Raw genomic sequence first — 23912 nt, 5'->3', positions numbered from 1 at the left:
GCCTCTGTTCCATAATCATTTATTGAAACCTACACTGTGCTAGGCTGTAAGATGCTAGGAATATGGAGATGAGTAAACCAGTTGGCTGCCAAGTAGGAAGTAGTCTATAAATTGTTACCACTTTTCTTCTTTAGATGCTTCACTTTTGGTATAGTATAAATATTTTTTAAAAAGAAAGAAACTGAACAGTATTGAAGTAAACCAGTGAGATAGTGACTCCTTATGTATCGCTTTAAGGTTTACCAGGCTATTCCATTTATGCCATTGGCTATCTTGTTTAAGCTTATTTTGTAAGGTGAGTATTACTCCTGTTTTGTAATTTTTTGAAAAAAAATTGGGAGGATAAAACTTGTCCAAGATACGTAAATAGCTGACCCAAACCACCAGTTTTGGAAAGTTTGCAATAACCCTGGAAGCAGAGACATCTAGGAATGCTGTGATGGGAAATACTTCTCTAACTGGAACAAGTATACCATACCGTAGTGTTGTAGTTACGGTTATGTGTCAAGTTGGCTGGGCCTGGTTTTGAGTGGCTGGGCATCTGGATGTAGTTACTCTCTATGGTGAGATTCATAATCAACTCTGTGGAGGAATCTGCTGGAAAAGCATTGAGAAAAGTCTGCAGCTTTTGGCATGCTTGAACCCTGCATGTAGCCGAGTCTTCATTTAGCAGCCCGCCATGTTTCCTGCTGATCTTGGGACTATCCCTGGACTTGAACTAGTAGTCTGCCATGTTGTTTGGTAATATTGGGACTGTGCTGTGCCATTTTATTTGTTGACCTTGGCTTGTCAGCCTCAGCAGCTAGCAGCTGCCTGAGTAAAGAGACACCTTTAGCTTCAGTGGGCCAGGAGCAAGAGGCAGAGCTGAAGCCTAAGGTCGAGGGGTTTTCACCCAGCCCCTAGAGCTGGCGCTTTGAACTAGAAGTTTTGGACTTACAGCCTCCAAAACTGTTAAGAGAATGAACTCATGTTTGTTAAAACCACCCATTTGTGGTATCTTCTGTTAGATCAGTGCTAGAGATAACCAGAACCTCTAGATTGTCTAAAAATAGCAGCCTGGCCCTTTTTTTTTTTTTTTTTTTTGGCTCAACTTAAACAATTATCCAATGGAGTGGTAAATCCAATTATCCAAGTAACAAAATAGAAAATTAGACTATCAGACTTTCTGGCAGCAACACTTGTTGCTGTATCTTAAGTAATAAGCAACATTTGCTGTTAAATTGCTTTGAAACTGCACTGGTTATCAATTCATCAGCCAAAGCAGGGACAGCCTCCAAAACCTTATTATAACGCTTAGAAAGGTAGAGAGATTTGCCAAAGTTTCTTAAAATGCTCTGTTCTAAAGATTGAGAAGGGAAACTGCTTGGAGGAAAGCATAATTATCGAAGGAAACCACGTTCCCTATAAATATTATTGCTCCTACAGTCAAAACATACTTGGCAAAGAGTCTGAAAATCATGGTTTTGAATATTTCTCAAACTCCCCATAAAAACCAGCAACCAAGAAGCCTTGAACCAAATGCCTTGAACAACTTTGTAACAAAGCTAAGTGAAAAGGTATCCTCTCAAAATAGAAAGGGATCCACAGTAGCCATAAGACTTGCAGGGTATCACTTTGTTCTGGAGGAAGCAACAAGGCTTCTAATGGGTCTCAGAATCCCAGAATAACAGGCGTGAACTCAATAGCTCAGCAAGGCAATTTGAGAACATCTGAAGGCATCTGAAACGGGAAGAGGAGGTACAATGAGTACAAATGATCCTTGGTCAGGTCTGAAGAGGCTAGTGCAGTCTGAACCAGTGGAACTTAATTCTAACCAGCAAAGTTTCCTTCCAGAGCAAAACTCCACACTGAAAAGAAACTCAGGAATGGAATCCAAATAGAGCAGGACAGTCGAGGTGATGGGGAAATAATCAACATTAAGTAAAGTGTTTTGAAGAAAAAATAGAATTGTCCCATAAAATCCAAGATGTATTCCCCTTACAGGAACAGTATAAAGATACTAAATAACTTCTCTTGTTCTGTTTATCTCCTGGGAAACGTGATAGATAATAAAGTTCTAAGCATAGTCTGCTGAATTTAAACAACAGCTATGTTTCTTACACTTGTATTTTAACATTTCACCGAAAAAAGGTACTCTAAAACCACAAAACTAGAGAAACTAATGAAGCACGCCTTCTCTTAAAAGCTTAGAAAAACTTAGATGCAACGATGGGTCTCTCCACATCCAGAGCAAAGAAGAATGAAGAAAACCAAAGATTCATGGAAAGAATTAGTCCTAGCAACTGGTACACCATGCGATCCGCAGCCTATATGACTGTGAGACCAGAAGAACTAGATGGTGCCCAGCTACCAATGTCAACCACTCGGAGGGGGATCTATGTAGGAGACCCTGGATAGAAAGGGAGAACAATGTGGAACAAAACTCAAAAGCATTTGGAAAAAAATAAAAGGGGCGGGGGACCAGGTTTGCTGGTCTGATAGAGCCTGGGGGAACCACTGAGACTATGGCTCCCAGCTGCCCTTCAGGTCTGGAATTGAACCCACACCTGTGGTTTCCATCCAAACAAAAGACGGGCATAGGAGTTGAACATTTACCTGAGGTAAATAACACTCTTTGGACAGAACAATCATGGGAGAAAGAAGGGCTATTTATGTACAGGGAGACAGCTCAGGAGGCAGGGGTGCATGGAGGTATGGACACAGGGAAGAGGTGACTGTCGGAAGGAAGTGGGAGGGAAGCTGTTGGGTTGTAGTGAATTGTGGTCAGTGTCATGAGACAGTGTATGTGAACTGCTGTATGGAAAGTGAATTTGCTCTGTAAATTTTCACCCAAATCACAATAAAAAAAAAATTTAAAAAAAACTTAGAAAAACTAATTTCATGTAAAAATGGGAAATAGAAAATGCTCAGAGTCTAAGCCCCAAGAGTTACAAGAAAAAATTACCAGAATAACATCCCTGCAGACTTAATAAAAAGTATGCTAAAAAGACATACAGATTTATAACCTAATCAGAATAGGCTAAAATACAGTAACAGAATAGATACCAAAAACTAAAATTCAAGAAAACCACAAATTTTAAGAGCATATTATATACCTAGAAGATCTAGAATCCCCAATATCAAGCCCTACTAAAATTGGAGGATTTTAAAGAAAAAGCAAATATCTTGGTCATCCAGAGGCACTCTGCCCCACTCCCCAAAAGAAGTAACAAAATAGAAAATTAGACTGACTTTTTGGCAGCAACACTTGTTGCTTTTCTTAAGTAATAAGCAACATTTGCTGTTAAATGGCAAAAGAAAGTTGAATAGTACAGTGAAACCTGCCAGAACCATAACTCAACAGAAGTGCCTGGTTTTTCTGGATCTCACAAGTTGTCTGCCCTTGACAGTGCAGTCACCACTTTTCTATGACTCTGTTATTTAGTGGAAAAGATTTTAGTTTTCCTTATCCGGCAGGTTTCTGCCTTACCCAAGTTCCAGCTTTCACAGGTTTTCGTGTATATTTAAAATACTCAAGGAAAGAGACTATGAGCCAAAAATTCTATACTGATTGAACTTTCAAGAATGATAGCAAACTGTCATCAATGTGCAAGAACTCAGGGATTCTTATTTCAATGAACATGTCTCTGAGAGCTTCAGACAACCAAACTGACTCAAGAGACATCAACATGAAGTCTGGCAACAAGCATTAAATATGTAGTTATATATAGAACTAAAATGAAGTAAGAGATACAAGGAGAATGTACTATAAGATGGTTTATATGACTGGGCAGTGTAGAAAAAGTACAGCTATTAAATAGAGCAAAACAGGAAAATATATTTGCAATAATCATTGATAGTATTTTTTATATATAGTTCTGTGTGCTTTGTGATATGGAATAAAGCAAATGCATAAGTAGCAATTTTCTAATTCTTTCCATTTAAGTGTGTGTGTGTGTGTGTCTTAGCTCCGTCAGCTGGAAAGGTCTGGAACATCTTGTCATACCAGAGAGCAAGGTTACTGTCAAAGATAATTTGGGACCAAAAACCATTTGAAAAAATGTTCAACATTATTAGTCATTAGAGAAATTGTAAATCAAAACCACATTAGCTTCACCCCCACTAAGATGATTATGATTTAAAAAAAAAAAAATGATGAGGTTATTGAGAAACTGGAACCCTCATCCAATGCTGGTGGAATTGAAAAAATGGTTCAGCCACTGTGGAAGACAGTTTGGAGGTTCCTCAAAAAATTAACAATAGAATTACCATATGATCCAGCAGTTCTACTCCTAGGTATATACTCAAAAGAATCAAAAGCATAAACAGACACATAGTTCATTGCAGCACTGTTCACAGTAGCCAGAACGTAGAAGCAAATGTCCATCAACAGATGAATAGATAAAAAGTTGTACAAACACAATGGAATATTACTCTGCCATAAAGATAAATGAAGTCCTGATACATGCTACAACATGCATGAACCTTGAAAACACAGTGAAAAAATCACAGGCAATATTGTATAATGTGAAATATTGTATTATGTGAAATATCTACAACAGGCAAGTGTGTAGAGACCAAAGTTTATTAGATACCAGAGGGGAAAAGGGACTCTGCATAGGGGCCACCGAGCTGCTGTTAAGGGTGATGGAAAAAATTGTAAACAGTTGTGATGGTTGCACAACATGATGAACATAATAATGTCATTGGATTGTACATGTAAACAAATGTTGAAATACGAGTGTTTTATTTATATTTACCACAATTCTTTTAAAAGTAAACATTTTTTAAAATAGGGTTATGTTAAAAGACCCACGCCAACTTGAAGAGGTTTCTGCTAACTAAAGATGGGACATTTTCAGCCTTGATTAGGATAATAAATGTAATAGGGCCAAATATATCAAACATATCTAAATCCGTGAGTTCATAATGGTATAAAAATATAATTGTTCTACTCTGGAGGATGTTAGGAAACCACAACATGGTCTTTATTTTTGAAAACTGGTCAGGGGGAAGACCCCAGCATCCATCCTGCCTTTCCTGTATGAATTGTACCGCTAGGTAACGAGGTAGAAAATAAGAGTAAATTTCCCTTTATAGAATTATTCCCACAAATAAATGGAGAAAGAATGGTAGAATTGCAACCCCTAGTGAAGTAAAGATGTAAGCACTTGAGTGTCAACAGCTGCTATCAACACAATAATTAGAACTTAGGTGTATCTTGAAAAAACAGCCATTGAAGCAGTCATTAAAACATATGCTCACCTGAATCTGATTAAGCATTTAGATCCAATTATCAATTTACTGGAAATGCAGACAGCAGAGGAACAGGTTAAAACTACATCACAAGAATGAAGTCAGCAAAATTTCAACTGTGGAATGCAACCTAATGATCCTATTTCTTCAACAAATAATTACAAGGTGGGATTGAAAAAAGAGATGGAGAAATACATGTATTTTTAAAGGCAAAACTAAACTATTACTTAGGGATGCTCACTAGAGTAGTAAAAATATAAGTTGGGAAGTGGTTACCCTAAAACTCAAGATAGTAGTTAGGAGGGCAAGAAGGGGATTGCGTTTAGGAGAGAGCACATGAAGTGCTTCCAGGGTGGTTGGCAAGATTCTATCACCTTTCATGGGTGGTGGTTAGAATTTTGTAATTAAGCTGTACATCTGTTGATATGAGTTTCTGCATTTATGTTATGTTTTACAAACAAAAAAGCTTAGCCACTATAAACAGGCAAAACAACCCCTGCTGTTAAAAGGCGTGAGGTAACTCATTGAGGCCAACTAATGCTGTGTCTCATTTGTTTCTGCACGTTTCTGTATTCCTAGGAATAAGCAAACCAGAATCCTAACCAGAATAGGCACTCAATAAATGTTTTTTTAAATGAATAAATAAATTTGAAGAAGCTTCCAATGGATTCAGGTTGAATTCTTGCCCCTGCCTCAGAACCTGGGTGAGCTTTCCAGCCCCTCAGTCTGTTTGTGTGCAGCAGCCAGCATCACCAGTCCTTTTGTCCTGCCTCAGTAGACTCAGCTCTTTTTGAAACTGCTCCTGTCATTCTTTGTCACCTCCCACAATGAGTTTTCTGTATCATCTGTCCTGCCCAATGCTCTTTATCCCTGCCATGCAGATCCCTTTCCTTGCCCTATCCTCTCAGCCTTTCTGCTGTGCTCTCTGGATACCTCTTTTCCTTGATAGACAAACCACTACATTTCCCATCTTGTCTATTGGCCTTTACTGAAATATGGTTCACCCCTTTGGAGACCATCTCCCCTGTTGTTATTGTGTGCCGTCAAGTTGGCCCTGACTCATAGCGACTCCTCCTTAGGTTTCTAAGGCAGTATCTCTACAGAAGTAGATCGCCCAACCTTCCTTCCAAGGAGTGGCTGGTGTGTTTGAACCGCCAGCCTTCTGGTTAGCACGCAAATGCCTTAGGCACAACACCTCCAGATCTCCTCCATCTGCCCTACAGCCCTTTTAAGTGGAAGTTGCTTGTTCTCTCAACATCCTGTTGCATAGTGGTTCTCACCAAGTGTTTCCAGCTGAATATATCCTGACTCTCAGGTGAGGAGCCCTGCTCCACGAATGCTCACAATACCCTTGCAATAACATTGCTGTCATCTTTTAACCTTCCAACCACTCTGATTCTTGAACAATTTTGGCTCTTCTTTCCACCCCAACTTCTGCCATCATACTCACATTTGGGTAGATGTTCAAACCCACCAGCTGCTCTGTGGGAGAAAGATGTGGCAGTCTGCTTCCATAAAGATTTAGAGCTTTGGAAACCCTATGGGCAGTCCTACGTAACTAGAACTGAATCAACTTGACTGCAGTTGTTTTGGTTTGGTCAGTTCTTTGACCACTCAGAGTCTTCTTCAAGAACCACAGAATATTCAGATCAAACACCCAGCTAACTACAATCTCCTTCCAGCCCTTTTGCATGAACTATTCCCTTTCTCCGTCTATCAGCCCCATCCCAGACTCTCCTTTTTCAGTACCTAGCCTGAGTCTCATGGTGGATCCCCTGAAACACTCAGAACATTTGGCTTACCTTGTACCCACGTATCTCAATCTACAGTCTGCCTTGTGTCCATTGGCAACACCACAAATACATGGTCATCTGTCCATCCTTAGTTCTTTCAACAGGAGTTCTGGTGGCATAGTGCCTAAGGCACTTAACTGATAGCCAGAAAGCTGGCAGTTCAAACCCGCCAGCCACTCCTCAGAAGGAAGATTAGGCAATCTACTTCTGTAGAGATACAGCCTTGGAAACCCAAGAAGGAGTCGCTATGAGTTGGATCCAACTCAACGGCAGTGAGTTTGGTTTGGTTTTCGGTTAGTTCTTTCAACAACCGTTATGGTTTTCTCGACTCAGCTCACCTATCCCCTTTCCACTCCTCAGCCAACAACCTTGCCTCTCTCACTGAGAACACTAATGCTCTCAGGCAAACACCTCACTTCCTTCTACCAAAAAGTCGCTAACCTCTTCTCCAGTGCTACAGAGTAGGCCATATTTAAGACCAACCTCTGCACCCTACTCACTACCATCCCTCAGAACCTTGTTCATCTGTCATCCCCTCTACTTTATCTTTAACCCCTTACTTGCCATGTCTTATGAACATTCAGGACTCTCTCATATTGAAAGAAAGAAGATCCCCCTCTAGATAACATGCTGGTTCTTATCTGCTGCTGGTTCACTGTGTGTACTTAATACTTCTTGAATGAATTCCAATCACTCATTTCGCTTCTTTTTCTACACTTTTCCAAAAAGTAAAGTCAGGCCCCTCCCATTCACTACCTGAACAGACCTCAGTTTGGCTTGCCCCATGCTCCTCTGAAAATGTTCTCACCAAAGAGACTGATTTCTTGTTCCCAAATCCAGTGGACACATTTCAGTCCCTTATACTAAGGACTGACTAGTTGACCTTCCCCTTCAACTCTAAATCCCTTGTTTCCATGTACCAGACTCTCCTGGTCCTTATAGTTCTCTGACTCTTCCATTGCCCTCTCCTTTATGGTTACCTGCTCCTCAGCTCTGGTGGCATAGTGTGTTAACCAGGAGGGTGGTGGTTCAAACCCACCAGCCACTCCTCAGAAGGAAGGTTGGGCAATCTACTTCCGTAGTGATTCTGCCTCGGAAACCCAAGGAGGGGTCGCTATGAGTCGGGTCTGACTTGACGGCACATAACAACAACTCCTCAGACGTTTAAATGCTGATGTCTTCAGCGTTCCACGGCACCATTCTCTTTCACACTAGTCACCCTGAGCAAGCTCATCTGTGCTTCTGGTTTCAATCATTGCCTGATGTTCATGTTTCTAACCCCGATCTCTCCTTCGAGCTCCCAACTCCAAATCCATGTTAAGACACTCCACCAGGATTTCCCACATGCATCTTATGCTCACTATGTCCTTAAAAAAAGACCCAGCTTACTACTTGTCTGATAGACTGGTGGAACTCCCAAGACTATGGCCCTTAGTTATACCCTTCAGGTCTGGAGTTGAACTCACTCCCATGGCTCCACTTTCAGCTAAACAATAGGCCAGTAAAGTGAACAATAATGCAAGAGAGATAAGCACTCCATAAAAAATAAGAGATCAAAAGAGCAGCTTTTGCTCAGGGATAAACTTCAGAAGGTAGACAGGGACAAGAAGAAAAAACTCATGGAAATGGTAACCACAGGGAGGAAGTGGGGAGAGTGTTGTTACATTGTGAAGATTGCAGTCAATGTCACGAAACAACATGTGTATGAATTGTTGAACTGAAAACCAATTTGTTCGGTAAACTTTCATACAAATTGTAATAGTTTTGCTTTGCTTTTTTTAAAAAAATGTCCCAAACTGAACGGATCATCTTGCTCCCTTGCCATCTTGGCAAATCTTTCTAGTCTCCCCCCACCCCCAAATTCTGACTATCCTCATGTCGCTCACTCTGCCTCAGCCCCACCATCAGTTGGTTACCAAGTATCCTGGATTCTACTCCCCAAACATCTCCTTTCTCTCTCTCTCTCTCTCTTCAACCTACTGCCACCACCTTGCTTTAAGCTAAACTTCTGATTTCCCTCTCTCCAAAATTACCTCCCTCTAATCCAGCCTCCTAACACTGAAACCAGAGTGATCTTTCTAAAATGCAATCTAATTGTGTCCTTCTCCTACTTAAAATCCTTCCATGGTTCCCATTACTCTTAAGCTCAAACTCCTACACACAACCTCTGAAGTTTTTCGTGATCTGACCCTTGCCTGTCTCCCCAGGCTCCTCCCTCAACCCTTCCTGTCTCACACTTTATACTTCAACATTACCAAATTGCTTTTAGTTCTCCAAACATCACTGTTTTTTGTTTATTTGTTTGTTTTGTTTTTTTAACCTAGGTCTGTTTCTTTAAGTTGCCTTCTCTTTTCTGGATAACCTTTTTGACCCTTGCCTGCCTAACTCCTATTCATCCAACAATACCCTGCACTCACCAGGTTAGACTATGTTTACATGTTCATCTTCCAACCAGACTGAGTTCTTCTAACACAGGGACTCTTGTTTTGTTCATTTTTCTAGCATAAGTGCTTAGCATATAGTACATGGTCAAAATATGTTGAGTGAAGAATCAATTCCCAAGTGCAAGAATTATATTCAACATAGATACTGTCTGGCACACATTACAATGTGCCAGACACAGCTAAACAATTCACGTAATTTCCCCATTTATTCCTTATGACCTCCCTGTGAGACAGTCATTATTGTTATCCCCTTTATTTAATGGGAATTTAGAGAAAGAAGTGAAATGATTTGTCCAAGGCCACACAGTGCCTTGTTTGCTCTAGCCAGAGTCTTAAGCCCAACCTCAAGTCTACGCTATTAGGAGTATGGCCAACTGCTAGCTGCCTACTCCATTTATTCTCTCCTTTTTCCTTAGTAACAGAATCCCAATTTTATTTGAGGTGTCGATGTGTCCAATTAACAGGCTATATTTTCGGCCTCCCTTACAGCTAAGTGTGGCTATGTGACTTAGTCCTCTGGGATTTTCAGAAATCTTCAAATGAAATGTGGACAAGTTGACTGGAGCTCCAGCAGCCATCTTGGGCCAATAAAGCCAGGATTGAAAAAGGCAGTGCAGAAAGATAGGAGTTCCTGATCATACTGTGTGCCATACCTGCCATGCTCCACCCACCTCCAGACTTTTTTTTTTTTTTAATGTGACAGTAAAATAAACGATCTTTTTAAGCTGCAGTAGTAGGGCTCTATTGATATGCAGCCAAACTTGATACCCTCAAGTTGAAACCCACCCCACTTGGTCCGCTGGGGATTGACTCAGAGAAGGAGAAGCCAGCATGAGTGATATAAAGTTTTTCTTTATTTGAACATCATTCCACCTGCACTGAAGCTCAAATCCAGCAGCAGCAGAAAGGGTCAGGACCAAAATAAATGTTGCCAAATTGGACAATGAAGAGTGAGGACACATTCAGACAGAACTTACTAATGGGGTGAAGACAACACAAAGCTATCCTAATGACACACACAGGCCCTCCAAGGTCCACTGGCCAGAGCTCCAGGGCAGTGGCTCTCTTGTTCCTTTCCCAGGAAACTCCTGTCCCACCCAAAGGTGAGCCCTGAGCCAGACAGGGGCCTGCAAAAGTTTCTTGTGCTGGAAACATTCCAGCTTCTCCAAAGAGCTTCCCTTTCTCAGTTCACACTGGAAGCAGCGAGAAGGGTGATTTCCCCTGCACCCAAGCAGACATTTAAAAAGAAGGCCTGAGGAATGTCCCCCCAGAGCCTTGGCTAAAAGCTTTCAACTTAAGCTATTACAAGCCTAAAAATGATCTTGATCCTACACATGGCCCTCATCCCCTCAGCAAAACTATTTTCCCCTATGAGTCCTCAAAGGCGACAGTTTCCCATCTTGTAGACCTGGAAGGACTTCACTGACCTACACGAAGCAAAGACAGAACAAACTCCAGGTTGTGGCTGCTTTGGCCTATCCCCGAAGCCCCAGACCAGGTCAGACCACTCTGATCCAGCACAGCTGAGGAAGGAGTGCCTCAGTGGGCTGCTGAAAGCAAGAAGGGTCCAGGTTAGAGTCCAAGAGGACTTCCTGACATCAGAAACAGACATTTATCTTTGCTTCAGTCCCCTCCAGAAAGCTAGAGCCGAATTGCACGCCTTGGGTAAAAACCAGACCACAAACCTCCCTTTCTGACCTCAGAGGGGCTATGCCAATTCAGGTGTGGCAAGGTTCAGCCTCCTCTGGGGCCCTAGCTCTGCTCTCACCTCTGTTGAATCCTTGGGACAAGGCTATGGTTTGGTGCTCCTCGGGCCTCTGTCCCTTCCCTGTTACCCTGGGCTTTGTTGTTGTTGTTGTTGTTGTTATGTGCCGTTGAGTCAAACCCGACTCATAGTGACCCCTCCTTGGGTTTCCGAGGCGGTATCACTACGGAAGTAAATTGCCCAACCTTCCTTCTGAGGAGTGGCTGGTGGGTTTGAACCGCCAGCCTTCTGGTTAGCAGTCAAGTGCTTTAGGCACTACACTACCAGAGCTCCACCCAACCCCACTTTCTAGCCCTAAACTTGTGCATGTCTCCAGGCTGCCCCCCCCCATCAAGACATCAGCTGAGTGGAGAGTGACATAGACTTTGTCTGAGTTGCCAAAATGAATTAGGCTCTCTCTTCTCTGTTACCTGGCCCCAAACCACTTGTGCCTTCTGGGGTAAGGGTGCATCCTATGGTGTGACTTCACGTCACTCTGCAATGGACTGGGCCTTGGCTGCCTGGGTCTTTTGGCTTCTAAGGGGGCAGTTCTAACCTCTCAACCACAGCACAGGGGTCTGGCGATTCCTAGGCCGGTAGGTGTCCTTGGAGGTAAAAGCTCTCCTCTCACCCAGTACCCAGACAGCACCCCTTCCCCATTCCCACTATCCTCCTCTCCTTCACCTTCCTTTTCACCCTCCATCCACAACCCATCTCAGCATCTTCTCATTAGTCTTTCCTGATCCCTCCTCTTTGTCTTTCCATGTGTCTTCCCTCCCCCATCTAAGGCCCCAGCATCTCTCTTCATCTCTCCCTTCACCTCTGACCTATCTCTCTTCCACTTCTTCACGCTCTATCCCTTCATCTCTCCTTCTCCCTGTCTCCTCTTCTACCTGTCTCTACATCTCTTCTCTTCCCCTTTTGTCTCTTTCTGCACCTCCCTCTTCTCTCTCTATCTTCCCTCCTGTTATGTCCTATTCTTAACCACCCTCTCCTGGCCCCTCCCTTCACTCTTTCCCAATGCTCCCCCTACTTCTGCAGCCCTCCAACACTAGGCTTTGATCTGTGTCTTTGAGGCACTCACTCCTGCCCCCACTCCCATGAGGCTCCATTCACCTTCCCATTTGGCATGGGACCTTGTGATATGGGTGGGTGTCACAGCCCCACCCCCAGGCAGCCTGTTGTGTGTGTGAGGGGGCGGGGAGGCACCAGCTGTGCAGCTGAAGTGAGGGACTCAGTGGATGGAGGATAAAAGGGGGCACAGTGCTGGGGCCAGAGAACCGGGGAAAAGTGTGTTCCCAAAAGGAATGAGGCAAGAAGGTGGCGAGGGAGATCAGGACTTGGTAAGTTCTGGCTTCAGGAAGCCTAACTGGACCCAGCATCTGGTTCCAGTTAGGGTCCAGATGGGAGAGATAGGCAGAGGGTGTCTGGGTCTTTCCTGAAGTCCTAACCCTCAGGTCCAAATCTTATGGAGATGAACATAGGTTGGCAAATATATGGCATGCATGCTGTCCACCCTCCTTTGGCTGAGGCAGACATAACTTGGTGATAGCCTCACCGTTCCTACTGGGCTGGAGGGGGCTTCTGGTTCCTCATGAGTGGGCCCTACAGTCATGCCCACAGAGGCAGTCAGCACACTAGATGAAGCCACATTGCCATCCCTGAAAGTCCAAGCCCCAAGGTGGGGGGCTCCCAAGGCGAGATGGCTGTACCCTCAAATAAACATGGTAATGAGGGGTATTCAAAAAACACCTGGAGTCTCCCTCATTTGCTCCCTGCCAAGGGGGAGGGAAATGCCCCGATGATGGGGGGAAGAGAAGACTTCTCATCTGCCACACACACACACACACACACACACACACACACACATTCATGCCTTGGCTCCAAGCACTGCCCATCAGGCTGTGGACCCTGGACATATCTCAAGGCGAGAAGGTGGGCTAGGAGAAGAGGTGGGGAGAGGGGAAGAGGTGTAGGGGTGGGGACAGGGGGTACCCTGTTCAGAGGTGACCTGCAAGTTCAAGTTATGCAGAAAAGTATCAAAGAGGCAAGACAGTGTCTGGCCTTGGCAGATGTCCGGGGTGGGAGGCAAAAGAAGGGGCAGGAGGAGTGATGCATTCCCTAATTCTCCACCCCTGAGCCCGTCTCCCCAGCCCCAACCCTGACAACAAGGCCAAGAAGTCTGTGCTGTACAAAACAAGCCAAGGTCAAGGGTCACTGGTGAGACATTCCAGCAGAGGGAAGGCTAGGCTGGCCTCAGGCTGAGCAGCTTCAAAGGCCCAACTTCTGAGGTCAGGACTTGCCAAGACAGGAGTCAAAGCACTCCCTCCCGCTGTCACCAGAGCATTTCTGGTCCTTTTCCACTCCGGGCTGAGCAGGGCCCCAGTCATCAGACGTGGCAGGGAGGCCCTGTGCTTCCCCTCTGTTGTAGCTCGAATTCCTTTGGGAGAGCTGAGAGCAGGCTCCAGCAAGAGCAGAGGCCCTGGGAAGGCTGGTGGCACCTGGGACACTGTGACTGACGTGGTGGTACCATCATCAGCAAACAAACAAAAAAAGTAGGAAAGAGTCCTGTCCACCAAGGGGGCCCAGGGCAGTGTCTCAATTAAATTTCTGTGGGAGGCAAGGGCCAGAGGAGGCCAGGAGACAGCCAGACAACAGCTTCTACGCTGGGGGGCGACTGGAGCCCTGGCACAGTGCCTCCTTCCCCTGGGGTTCCTGCAGGGGCCTCCAGGCCAGATTACAAGGGAGAGGAAAAGCCTAGAGACTGTGGGAGTCAGGGCTTCCTTATGTCACATGAGAGAAGAGCCAGAACCAGGCCCTCCCAGGGTCCGCAGAGGCTCTCCCCTACCCTAGGCACCTTCCCAGCCCCATCCTCTCTTCCAAGCCAGGCAGGTAGTAGGTGAGAAGTCAGTCAGAGTGGGATCTTCCTTTGGAGCTTGATCAGAAGGATGAGAGGGCAGGTCAACTCCTGGGCTGTGATCCTGGACTTCACGGTCCCTGGGAGTGAGCGACAGGACATGGGAGGACCCCCCATCCGGAGACATCACCCCCTGGCCGCAACACAGAGCTTACTGTAGAGCTCACGAAATCTGAGAAAAAGAGCATAAGCGAGAGTCAGAGACCGCCAGGGCATCAGGGCTCCACAGGTCCCTCCCCAGGGTGAAATGGGCAGAAAGGTGACCTGCACTGGCTCTGAAATGCCAGCCGGGTGCCCTCGGGTAAGCCCCAATTTCCTCAATTGTAAAATGAGGATAGTGACATATTTCACAGATTCTGAGAAGTCAAAAGGATATGACTAAAGGGCTTTGCACAGTGCATGCACCCAGTAAACACTAGATATGGTAGCAATTAATATTATTTTTGACTTTTTTTCCAAGGGTTTTTGACTCAGAACTGAGCTGTGAGGCTCACTCATCTTGAACTCTCTCTGCCTGTCAGGCTCTTTTCCTCTTTGAGTGTGGGATGGAGATCTCCTGATGCTGAAGAGAGGCAAACGGGGGCTCCCTTACATCACGTTTAACACTGAGGATCAGCTTTAGGGAGAAAGGAGAGGAACACTGAGTCCTCCAAGCGCACACCATTTACATTTCCAAGCCCCTTCATCTTCTGGAAGCTGCCACTAGAGGGCGGGCTCTGACCTCATGCAAAAACCATAGAAATCACTAGCTCTTAGGGTCTCTGCTGGGAGGAGCCCAGAGAAGGATGTTCAGCCACCAGCCCTCCAGAAGGCCCAGAGGAGGGGGCAGGGCATCTCTAGTCTAACTAGGCTGAGACTAAGTGTGGTGCAGTGGGGACATGCTTAGGCTTTGGTCCTGGACCTGGGTTCAAATTCTGACTGCGCTACTTCGGTGACCCTGGGCAAGCTGCTTGACTTCTCTCCACTTCAGCTTTCTTGTTTGCAAAATGGTAGTCATCATGCCTGACTGGGTCTTTATGAGGACTGAAAGCTCTTACTGAGCACTTACCATGGGCCAGACACTGTGCTCGATAATGTATACATGCACAATCTTTTTTCCTCCTTACACAACAGCCCCGTGAGGTGGCATGACTCTCATCACCCTCCTATTCATGAGGAAATACATCCCTTGAGGGGGTTAAGTGATTTCTTAGTTCAGCCTGCTACCAGTGCAGACAATCTGTCTCCACAGTTCAGGAGTTCAACTATAATAACATAAACCACATCCTATCAAAGGAGATAGATGTGCAGGCATTATCTCATTTAATCCTCACTATCATTTGTCTCTTTGTCTGCTAAGCAGAAGGTCAGTGGTTCAAACCCACCAGCTGCTCCATGGGAGGAAGGAAGATGAGGCAATCTACTTCTGTAAAGATTTAAAGCCTTGGAAACCCCATGGGGGCGCTATGAGTCAGAACTGACTCAATGGCAGTGGGATTATTTGTCTCACATACTTTGGACATATGATCAGGAGGGACCAGTACCTGGAGAAGAACATCATGCTTAGTAGAGGGTCACGAAGGCCCTCAAGGAGATGGACTGACACAGTGGCTGCTACAATGGGCTCACTCATAGCAACGATTGTGAGGATGGTGCAGGACTGGGCAGTGTTTCATTCTGTTGTACAGGGGGTCACTTTGAGTCACAATAGACTTGAAGGCACCTAACAACAACCACCATTGTCCCCATTTTACAGAGACTCCAAGAGTTGGATATAATTAATGTAAAGTGCCAAACATAGACCCAGAATATTCTAAGAGCTCAAAGAAGGCTGTGATTACAAAGATTATGACTCTCAAGTATCACAGTAAAGAACACACAACCATACGCTGGTTTCTACCCAGCACCATTCTCTGGAGAAGGATGTCATGCTTGGTAAAGTGGAGGGTCAACGAAAGAGGGGAAGGCCCTCAACAAGATGCACTGACACAGTGGCTACAACGACGGGCTCAGGTACAGCAAGAATCGTTGGAGCTGCACGGGATGGAGCAGTGTTTCGTTCTGCTGTATATGGGGTTGCTATGAGCTGGAGACGACTCGACCACACCTAACAACAGCAACCCAGCACTGCAGGGTCTTTTATTGATTGGGTACAGGGTGGGCTTTAGGGTCAGAAGCCATTGTTGTGAAGTCAGCTCCTTCAAAGACAAATGGGTACTACCCCTTTGGAGTGCAACTGATTCCATCATTACAATTTCAAGTGTGCAATTCTGTTCTTGAAAGACACTGAGAAGACACTTGCAGGTGTGCATATGAAGGCATGTATAAACAAGTCATTCCAGCAGGGTCAGTAACAGTGAAACACTGGAAACCTCACTTGCAGCCCTGAAAGATTAAATAGTTAAATAATTCATGGGACATTCATCTTAGATACAACTAAGCATTGGAATAAAAAGGGTGAAACGGATCTCCAAGAAACAGTAAAGATCTTTAAGAAATGCTCTAGAGTTGAGCACAAAAAGTAATCTTAGGAGGAATTTGTTTAGGAAGATGCCATTTATATTAGAACATAACAGTATTATGTATTATATAAAGGGACATGTAATGTATGTATACACATAGAAAAGGGTCTGGTAACAGTGGTTCCCCCTGAAGAAGGTAAAGAGGGTGCTAGGTAAAGGAGGCTCTGGCCTGATGGGTATTTTTTTTTCACTGTTGTATTTTACTATGTTAATTGATCTATACAAAATGTTATATGCAATATGTTGATTACAAAACATACTATAATAACACCTGTGAACTCACCACACAAGAATTATAACTTAACAAATACCTTGCATATACCTAATGCTCTTGGCTTCCTCCCCTCTTGTTGCAACAAGAGATAGCCAGCATTCTACCACTTGTAATTTTTGCTTTATTAAATATATATATATATATATATATATATATATATATATATAAACTAAAAAAAAATACCACCAAACACACTGCTATGGAGTCAGATGTGACTCATAGTGACCCCTTCTTGGGTTTCCAAAGCGGTATCACTACGGAAGTAGATTGCCCAACCTTCCTTCCGAGGAGTGGCTGGTGGGTTTGAATCGCCAGCCTTCTGGTTAGCAGTTTAATGCCTTAGGCACTACGCCACCAGAGCCTATGTGTATATATATATATATATATATATATATATATATATATATATATATATAAACACACACACCCCAAACCCAAACCAAACCCCCATCATTGAGTCTATTCTAATTCATAGTGACCCTATAAGGCAGAGTAGAACTGCCCCAGAGGGTTTCCAAGGTTGTAAATCTTCATGGAAGCAGATTGCCTTCTCTTTCTCCCACAGAGCAGCTAGTGGATTCAAAGCAGTGACCATTTGGTTAGCAGCTGAATGCCTTAACCATTCTCCCACCAGATATATGTGTGTGTGTGTGTGTGTGTGTATAATCATAAATATATGTATGCTTAAGAAATACATTGCTTAGTTTTGCTTGGTTCTGAGCTCAATAAAACTATTACTCTGGTACTTGATTTCTTCCCCCTCTCAATATTATGTTTTCAAGACGCTTCCATTCCGTTACTGACAATCAACTCATAGTCAGTTTGGTACTATTCCATGATACGAACATACCACCATTTATTTATCCATTCTCCTGTTGATAGTCATTTAGGTTATTTTCAGTTGTTTGATATTCTAAAAGGCTCTGCCTTTCTTGTACATTTCTCATGGGTTTGTGTTCAGATGTGTGTTTTTTGGGTCATAGAGAGTGAAATGTTCCACTTTGAGGGATACCATCCAATTATTTTCAAGGTGGTTGTACTGTACTGTACGTTTCCAAGTTTTGCATCACTGTTATTACCTTGACTGTAAATAAATGGTCCCGGCCCAGCCCCACTGCCCCGGCACTCGCCTTTGTTCTCCTGCTTGAGCTCCTCCTGCAGCAGGTCTGTTTGCCGGTTGCCCAGCACGAAGGCGAGGAAGGAGAGGATGAGGGCGTTGAGGATGCCGATGATGGCCAGGATGTACGCCCAGCGCACCGAACAGTCCCCCAAGGAGTATTTCCCCGTCTTGGCCCCGCACATTTCCCGGATGGTCTCAGCGTCCCAGCCGTCAGGGAAGATCATGCAGCCCAGGACAAGGCACAGAGCTGAGGGGATGTGAGCGTCGGACCCACCACCACAGTCAGAGAGGAAGAGAGAAGGGGCTTATTACTACTCCCCAGAGCCTAAAGACACCAAAAGCCCTCTTTGGTCTAGGCTCCAGCATTCCCACTCTGCCCATCAACCAAAGTGCTTGTTAACCACTTACTCTGGCTTCTGTGGACTTAGATGAGGGTCTGGGATTGGTTTTACAGAACAGAAACCTTCCAGAACCCACAATGCCATTTCTCTCCCCCATCCAATCACTCCTCCTCCAGGAAGCCCTCCTGGTTTCTCCAATCCACAATGCCCTCTTTCTCTCCCATTAAATCAACTCCTCCTCCATGAAGCCTTCCTGGAAATATGAGAAAATAGAAAACCACAGCCATCTCCTTCAGCTTCTAGCATTCTTGGCTATGCTGACCCTCTCTATCTTCATCTTTTTCTTTTTTAAAAATTTTTTTCCCATTTATTAAGTGACATTTTCCTTTTATTCAAGATTATAGGAATATGTTCTCATTCTCACAGTTAAGCGCTGCTTTAAGTGAATGGACTGTGGAATGAGAAAGATGGGGTTTCAGCCTAGGTCTTCTACCTACTCAGCTATAGGACTTTGAGGAAACTGCTAAACATTTCTGGGCCTGTTTCATTGAATAATGGAAACCAAAGTACTTATCTCATAGGGTTGTTGTGAGGATTGAATGTTGTAAAGCTTGTGAGACAACACAGTGAGGCATTTACTCAGGAAATATTTATTGAGGGCAGAAGACCAGGCCTAGGGGGCAGGTACATGAATCCTGGCCTCATGGGCTTGCAGTGTAGTAAAGTGCTGGGATTAAATCCTGCCTCAGCTGTTTACTAGATGTAAGTTCCTTCACTTTTGTGCCTCAGTTTCCTCATCAATAGTATGGGGATGATGATGGTATCATCAACCAATTATAAAAATCACAAAAAGCTGCACGTGTAAAGTGCCTGGCACAGTAAATCCTTGATAAATGTTAGCTGTTTTTATTTTTTTAAATAGTCATAATAATAAAATATTAACACAAATAAGGAAATAATGGGAGATTTCAGATAAAGAAAGAGAGAATGGAAGACTGGCCCTCGACATGGGCATCTGCTGATCTGCTGGATCCCTCCTCAGCATTCACCTCCTGCTGTTTAGGACCCACTCCTTCCAATCCAGCCTGAGATGTGAGTGGGCTCTTCTCTCCCCCAGAGCTTAATTTAGCGTCGGATAGGACCCAAACCTGTACCTGTCAACACACTGCACTCCCCTGGTAGCAATGATTGACTCAGACAAGAGCATGTGTCCCATCAAAAGCCAATCAGAGGCAACCAGACTCAGTGACTGGGCATGGCTCAACCTCATGATGAGGTCTTCATTATCTCAGTACACAATGAGGGCTAACTACGGATGAGAGCCAGCTCTAGATTTATGACTATATCTGCCTGTCTTGATGTTGCCCCTTTATTGTCTGTTAGTCTCACCTGTCTGGGATACTGTGTCTGAGATCTGAAGGTTCCATAGGCGCTGGCTGGAACTGTAGAATCTTTGATCCTATGCCAGGCCAACGAGGGCCACTTAACTTGAGATTTAGATGACAAGTATGAATTCTAAAACGGAGGGTGGTGGTCAGTTCTGCCCACTGTTCATGAGACCTGTCTGGTCTCCAGGCTGGGGAAGGGAGTCCTTGGCTTTGACAGCTTGCTCCCTAGTCCACAGACTCCTCCCAGTCTGACAACCCCAAGTAGAGGGTGGTTCTTTTCTCCTTAGGGTGCCTAGGGCCTCCTCTGCTCTCCTGTCCTTCTGCTCTGTGACAGTCCTCCCCCACTTCCCACAATGCTGTGCTCCCCCATGATGTTGTTAACTGCCAGAATCAGCTAGAGTCACCGTGCTCCCATGCACAACATGAGCCAACCCCATGATCAGTTGGTCCCCATGTACAACAGGGGCCATTGGTTTTGAATCTGACATTGTGATCCATAGGGTTTCATTGGCTGATTTAAGAAAGCAAATTACCAGACCTTTCTTCCTAGTTCGTCTAGAAGCACCTCTGAAACCTTTTCGGCGTCATAGCAACACTCAAGCCTCCACTGACAGACGGGTGGTGGGTGTGCATGAGATGCACTGGCCCACAATGCGTGTCCAGCATGGAAGTCGAGAATTCTGCCACTGAACCACCTCTGCCCCCCTCCCCCACGTTACTGTGAACCATCTCTAAAGCAATAACCCTTTCCTGAAGCCCAGCTACTTGCTCTAACACAAGATACCGCTCTCCCTCCACACACACTCTCCCATCGCCAGCGCTCTCACTTCCTCTAAGACAATTCTTCCGAACTCTAGGGGCACACACCTCTGCTTAAGTGTTGGGAAGAGTTCCAGGCGAAAAGAACGAGAAATGCAAGCGGGGACGAGTTTGGTGAGTTAAAATATGGAACAAATTAAGTTTGAGATGATGGTTAGATATTCAAATGGGGAAGTCGTGCGTTCAGGGGAGAATCAGGGCTGTAGATATAAATCTGAGATATGTAGGCATGTGTGTGTATTTAAATCCCTGGGTCTGGACTTTAACGGGAGACAAGGCTCAGGACTGAGCCCTGGGGCGCGCCAGCATTTACTGAGCGGGAGGAGGAGGAGGAGCCTGCGGAGAAGGCTCATCCATCCTACCCTCACCCCCACTTCCATACAGCCCAGACGCTCTCGAAAAGACCCTCCAGGACCGGGGAGGAGCAGGAGGGTGAAACACCAGGGAAGGGGCGCGGAGAGGAGGGGCGGACTCAGGGCCTTGCCGGGGCTGGTGCGCTCCCGCCTCCCCACGCCTCAGCCAGAGTCAAGAGTGGGAGAGTCTGGGAAGGGTGAGACCACAGTGCTCTCTGCCTCCCCTTTGGCCCTCCCACACGCAGTGCCAAGGGGGCGTGCCGGACGCAGTCCATTTCCTTTCTTTCCCGTAGCATCCTCGTCTCCATGGAAACCGCGCCCGCATCCCTGCCCTCCTCGCAGCGCCTCTCCTTGCTCCTGAAAGCGGTCTTCCACACTTCGCAACCCCGCCCGAGAGCTCAAGGAGAGTTTGTTCTCCTTGCTCCGCGCCTGCACTCTCTCTGTCTCTGCCTCATCGTTTAAAGTCTCTCTCTCTCTCTAGTGTATTCTCCATTCCTTTCTCTTCACCACCCACCCTTTTCATCTTTGTTTGCATCTATCTGTCCTCCTTTCTTCTCTCAGGCCTGTATCTTGCTGGAGTCTCGGACTCGACCCTCCCTTTTACCCTCTTCTAAATAGATCTCTCTGCACTCAACATTCATTCAACACCCCTCCTTTCTTTCTTCTCTATGTTCCCTCACTCTTTTCTCTCTCTGCCTTTGCCTTCGAATATTCATAAATACACTTCTGAGTGCCTACTATGTGCCAGGACTATGCAGGCTGCAGTGGGCACAGGCAGGCGTGGGAGCAGAGGACCATGGGAGGGATAAAATAACCATGTCAACACACGAAGAGAATAATCAACGGGTGAGACTGGAGGAGGCTGAGACCCAAAATAACAGAGGTACTCAGAGAAGGCTGGGTGGGGGGAGCTAGGAGGACTCTCCATCTACCATTCACCACTCCCTGCCTGTGTGCTCTGCAGTGTCCTAGGCGGTGGATATAGGTGGGTACTCTGGGAATGGGGAACACCCAGAAGTAGGATAGATGGGAAAAAAACAATCAGTTCCAGTAGCCACACTACAGTAGCCAATCAGAGGAAGAGAACTCGAGGCACAGCTAGGGTAGTAACGAAGAGGTTCAACCATCAGGAGACGGAATCACTGTAAGCAAGGCAGGCTTCAGCATCACTCTTGCTGGATGAGGAAGCAGAGGCTGAGGCCTTTGGATTCCAAGTGTAGGTCTCTTTTGGAAGTATGAGCTGGCTGCAGAGCCAGCTGCTAGGGAGGCATAAGGATGGGTACAGGACAGGGACGGCAGGGCAGGGCAGGGCAGGGCTTCCCAACAGCGTTTTTGACATTTGGCCAGATGTCTTTGAAGTGTGTGTGGGGCTGTTCTGAATATGTAGGATGTTTAGCAGTACCTCTAGCCTCTAGATGCAAGTGGCAACATAGCTCCCCAACCCCATGATGATTAAAACAAATGTCTCCAGACATTGCCAAATATCCCCTGGGGGCCAAAATCATACCTGGTAAGAAACACTACTGTAGTGCCAGGGGATTTGCATGGGGTGTCTCCTTCCTATTAGCCCACAGTACAAGCAGCAAGGAGATGTGACAAAATTGCTATCAATAATATAGTAACAACTGACATTAATAATGTAATGATGATATTTTAAAATAGTGTTGCATGCTTAATGATGTGCTAAGCTCCTGACTCTCATTATCTCATTTAATCCTATAAGAAATCATGAAGTGAGAAAAAATTATCATCCTCATTTTACTATTGCGGAAACTGAGGCTCAAAGAAACCAAATATCTTATCCAATGTTGCAGAGATAGTAAGATCTTATTCAAACCCAGATCTGTCCTTAGTTAAGGTTTTCCTTTGCATGGATTCGCTTTTAATTTATTTTAAAAGTAAACTTGCTATCACTCTCAAGGAACAAGAAACTAGGGTTATTTGCTACAAATAGAAGGAAACTATAGAAATCAGCATAATGAAACCAAAACAACATTGTTAAATTCTAGTTAGAGGAGGGAGGGGATGCAAGGAGGGAAGAAAGGAAGGAGTGGGCACAGGGAGGAAGTGGGAAGAATGCTATTAGGGTGTGAGGATTGCAATGAATGTCACAAAACAGAATGAGTATGAATTGTTGAATGGAAAACCAATTTGCTCTGTAAACTTTCACCAAAATCACAATAATAAAAAAAAATTCTAGTTAAGAGACTTTTGCCTGCCAAGTGCTTTGAGCCTGAGGGCTGTTTTCTCTTTGTTTAAAACTCCTATTAGTAAGTGTGAGAAGACTTAAAGACACATTAGCACCCAACATTTTTCTTTGAAGTTCTGAAAGAAACTGGAAATGGAATGACATGCTTACTACTGGTCACCTAATGCAATTGGGCTTGTGTCCCACCTTTGGGAAACACTACCTACCTTGTGCCACTTCAGTGGGAGGCTCGGCTCTGTTCTTTACAGTGTGATTTTAGGCAAAGTTAGTTCACCTCTCTGGGCCTTGGTTTCTTCATCTGTGAAATGGGGGTTATAACATCTATCCTACTCATTTCATACAGCTTTTGTGAGAATTAAATAAGATGATGGAGAAGAAGAGATGTGGTAAATTATGAAGGATGGAGTAGGTATACATCATGGCCACTCTTGGCAAAGTGGAAAAAACCTTGGATGAAAGAGACACAAAAGTCAAAAGAGACAAAGGAGGCTTTTCTCAGATACTCAAGAAATGTTAGTGGTTGCTGCCTTGGGAAGGAGGTAAGCTTAATTTTTTACCATATAATCATGACAGAGACAGCTGGTTAACCACTTCAGAATACCCATTGTTCTTTAATAGTAAACCAAACCTTTTGCCATTGAGTCAATTCCAACTTACAGTGACCCCATGTGTTACAGAGTAAAATTGCTCCAAAGGATTTTCTTGGCTGTAATCTTTATGGAAGCAGATTGCCAGGCCTTTCCTTCACAGCACCGCTGGGTGGGTTTGAACTGC

At 44.8% G+C, this 23912-nt stretch overlaps 1 protein-coding gene across 1 annotated transcript in view; it reads right to left on the bottom strand.

Moving 5' to 3' along the window:
• Positions 1 to 14204: 14204 nt before the first annotated feature.
• LHFPL4 (LHFPL tetraspan subfamily member 4) overlaps positions 14205 to 23912 on the bottom strand; it is a 28295-nt gene continuing 18587 nt past the window's right edge. Inside the window, exons 3-4 of the mRNA XM_042781652.1 lie at positions 18039 to 18275; positions 14205 to 14305 (exon numbers count right to left, since the gene is read on the bottom strand). Of these exons, the coding sequence (XP_042637586.1) occupies positions 14205 to 14305; positions 18039 to 18275 (338 nt within the window). The remainder of the gene's footprint in view (positions 14306 to 18038; positions 18276 to 23912) is intronic.

This window comes from Orycteropus afer, unplaced genomic scaffold, assembly GCF_000298275.1.
Source record: "Orycteropus afer afer isolate SDZICR_OR568_19922 unplaced genomic scaffold, OryAfe1.0 scaffold00144, whole genome shotgun sequence".
Taxonomy (NCBI): Eukaryota; Metazoa; Chordata; class Mammalia; order Tubulidentata; family Orycteropodidae; genus Orycteropus; species Orycteropus afer.
Note: the sequence above shows the minus strand (reverse complement) of the source record. Positions and strands in the feature narration are given on the sequence as shown.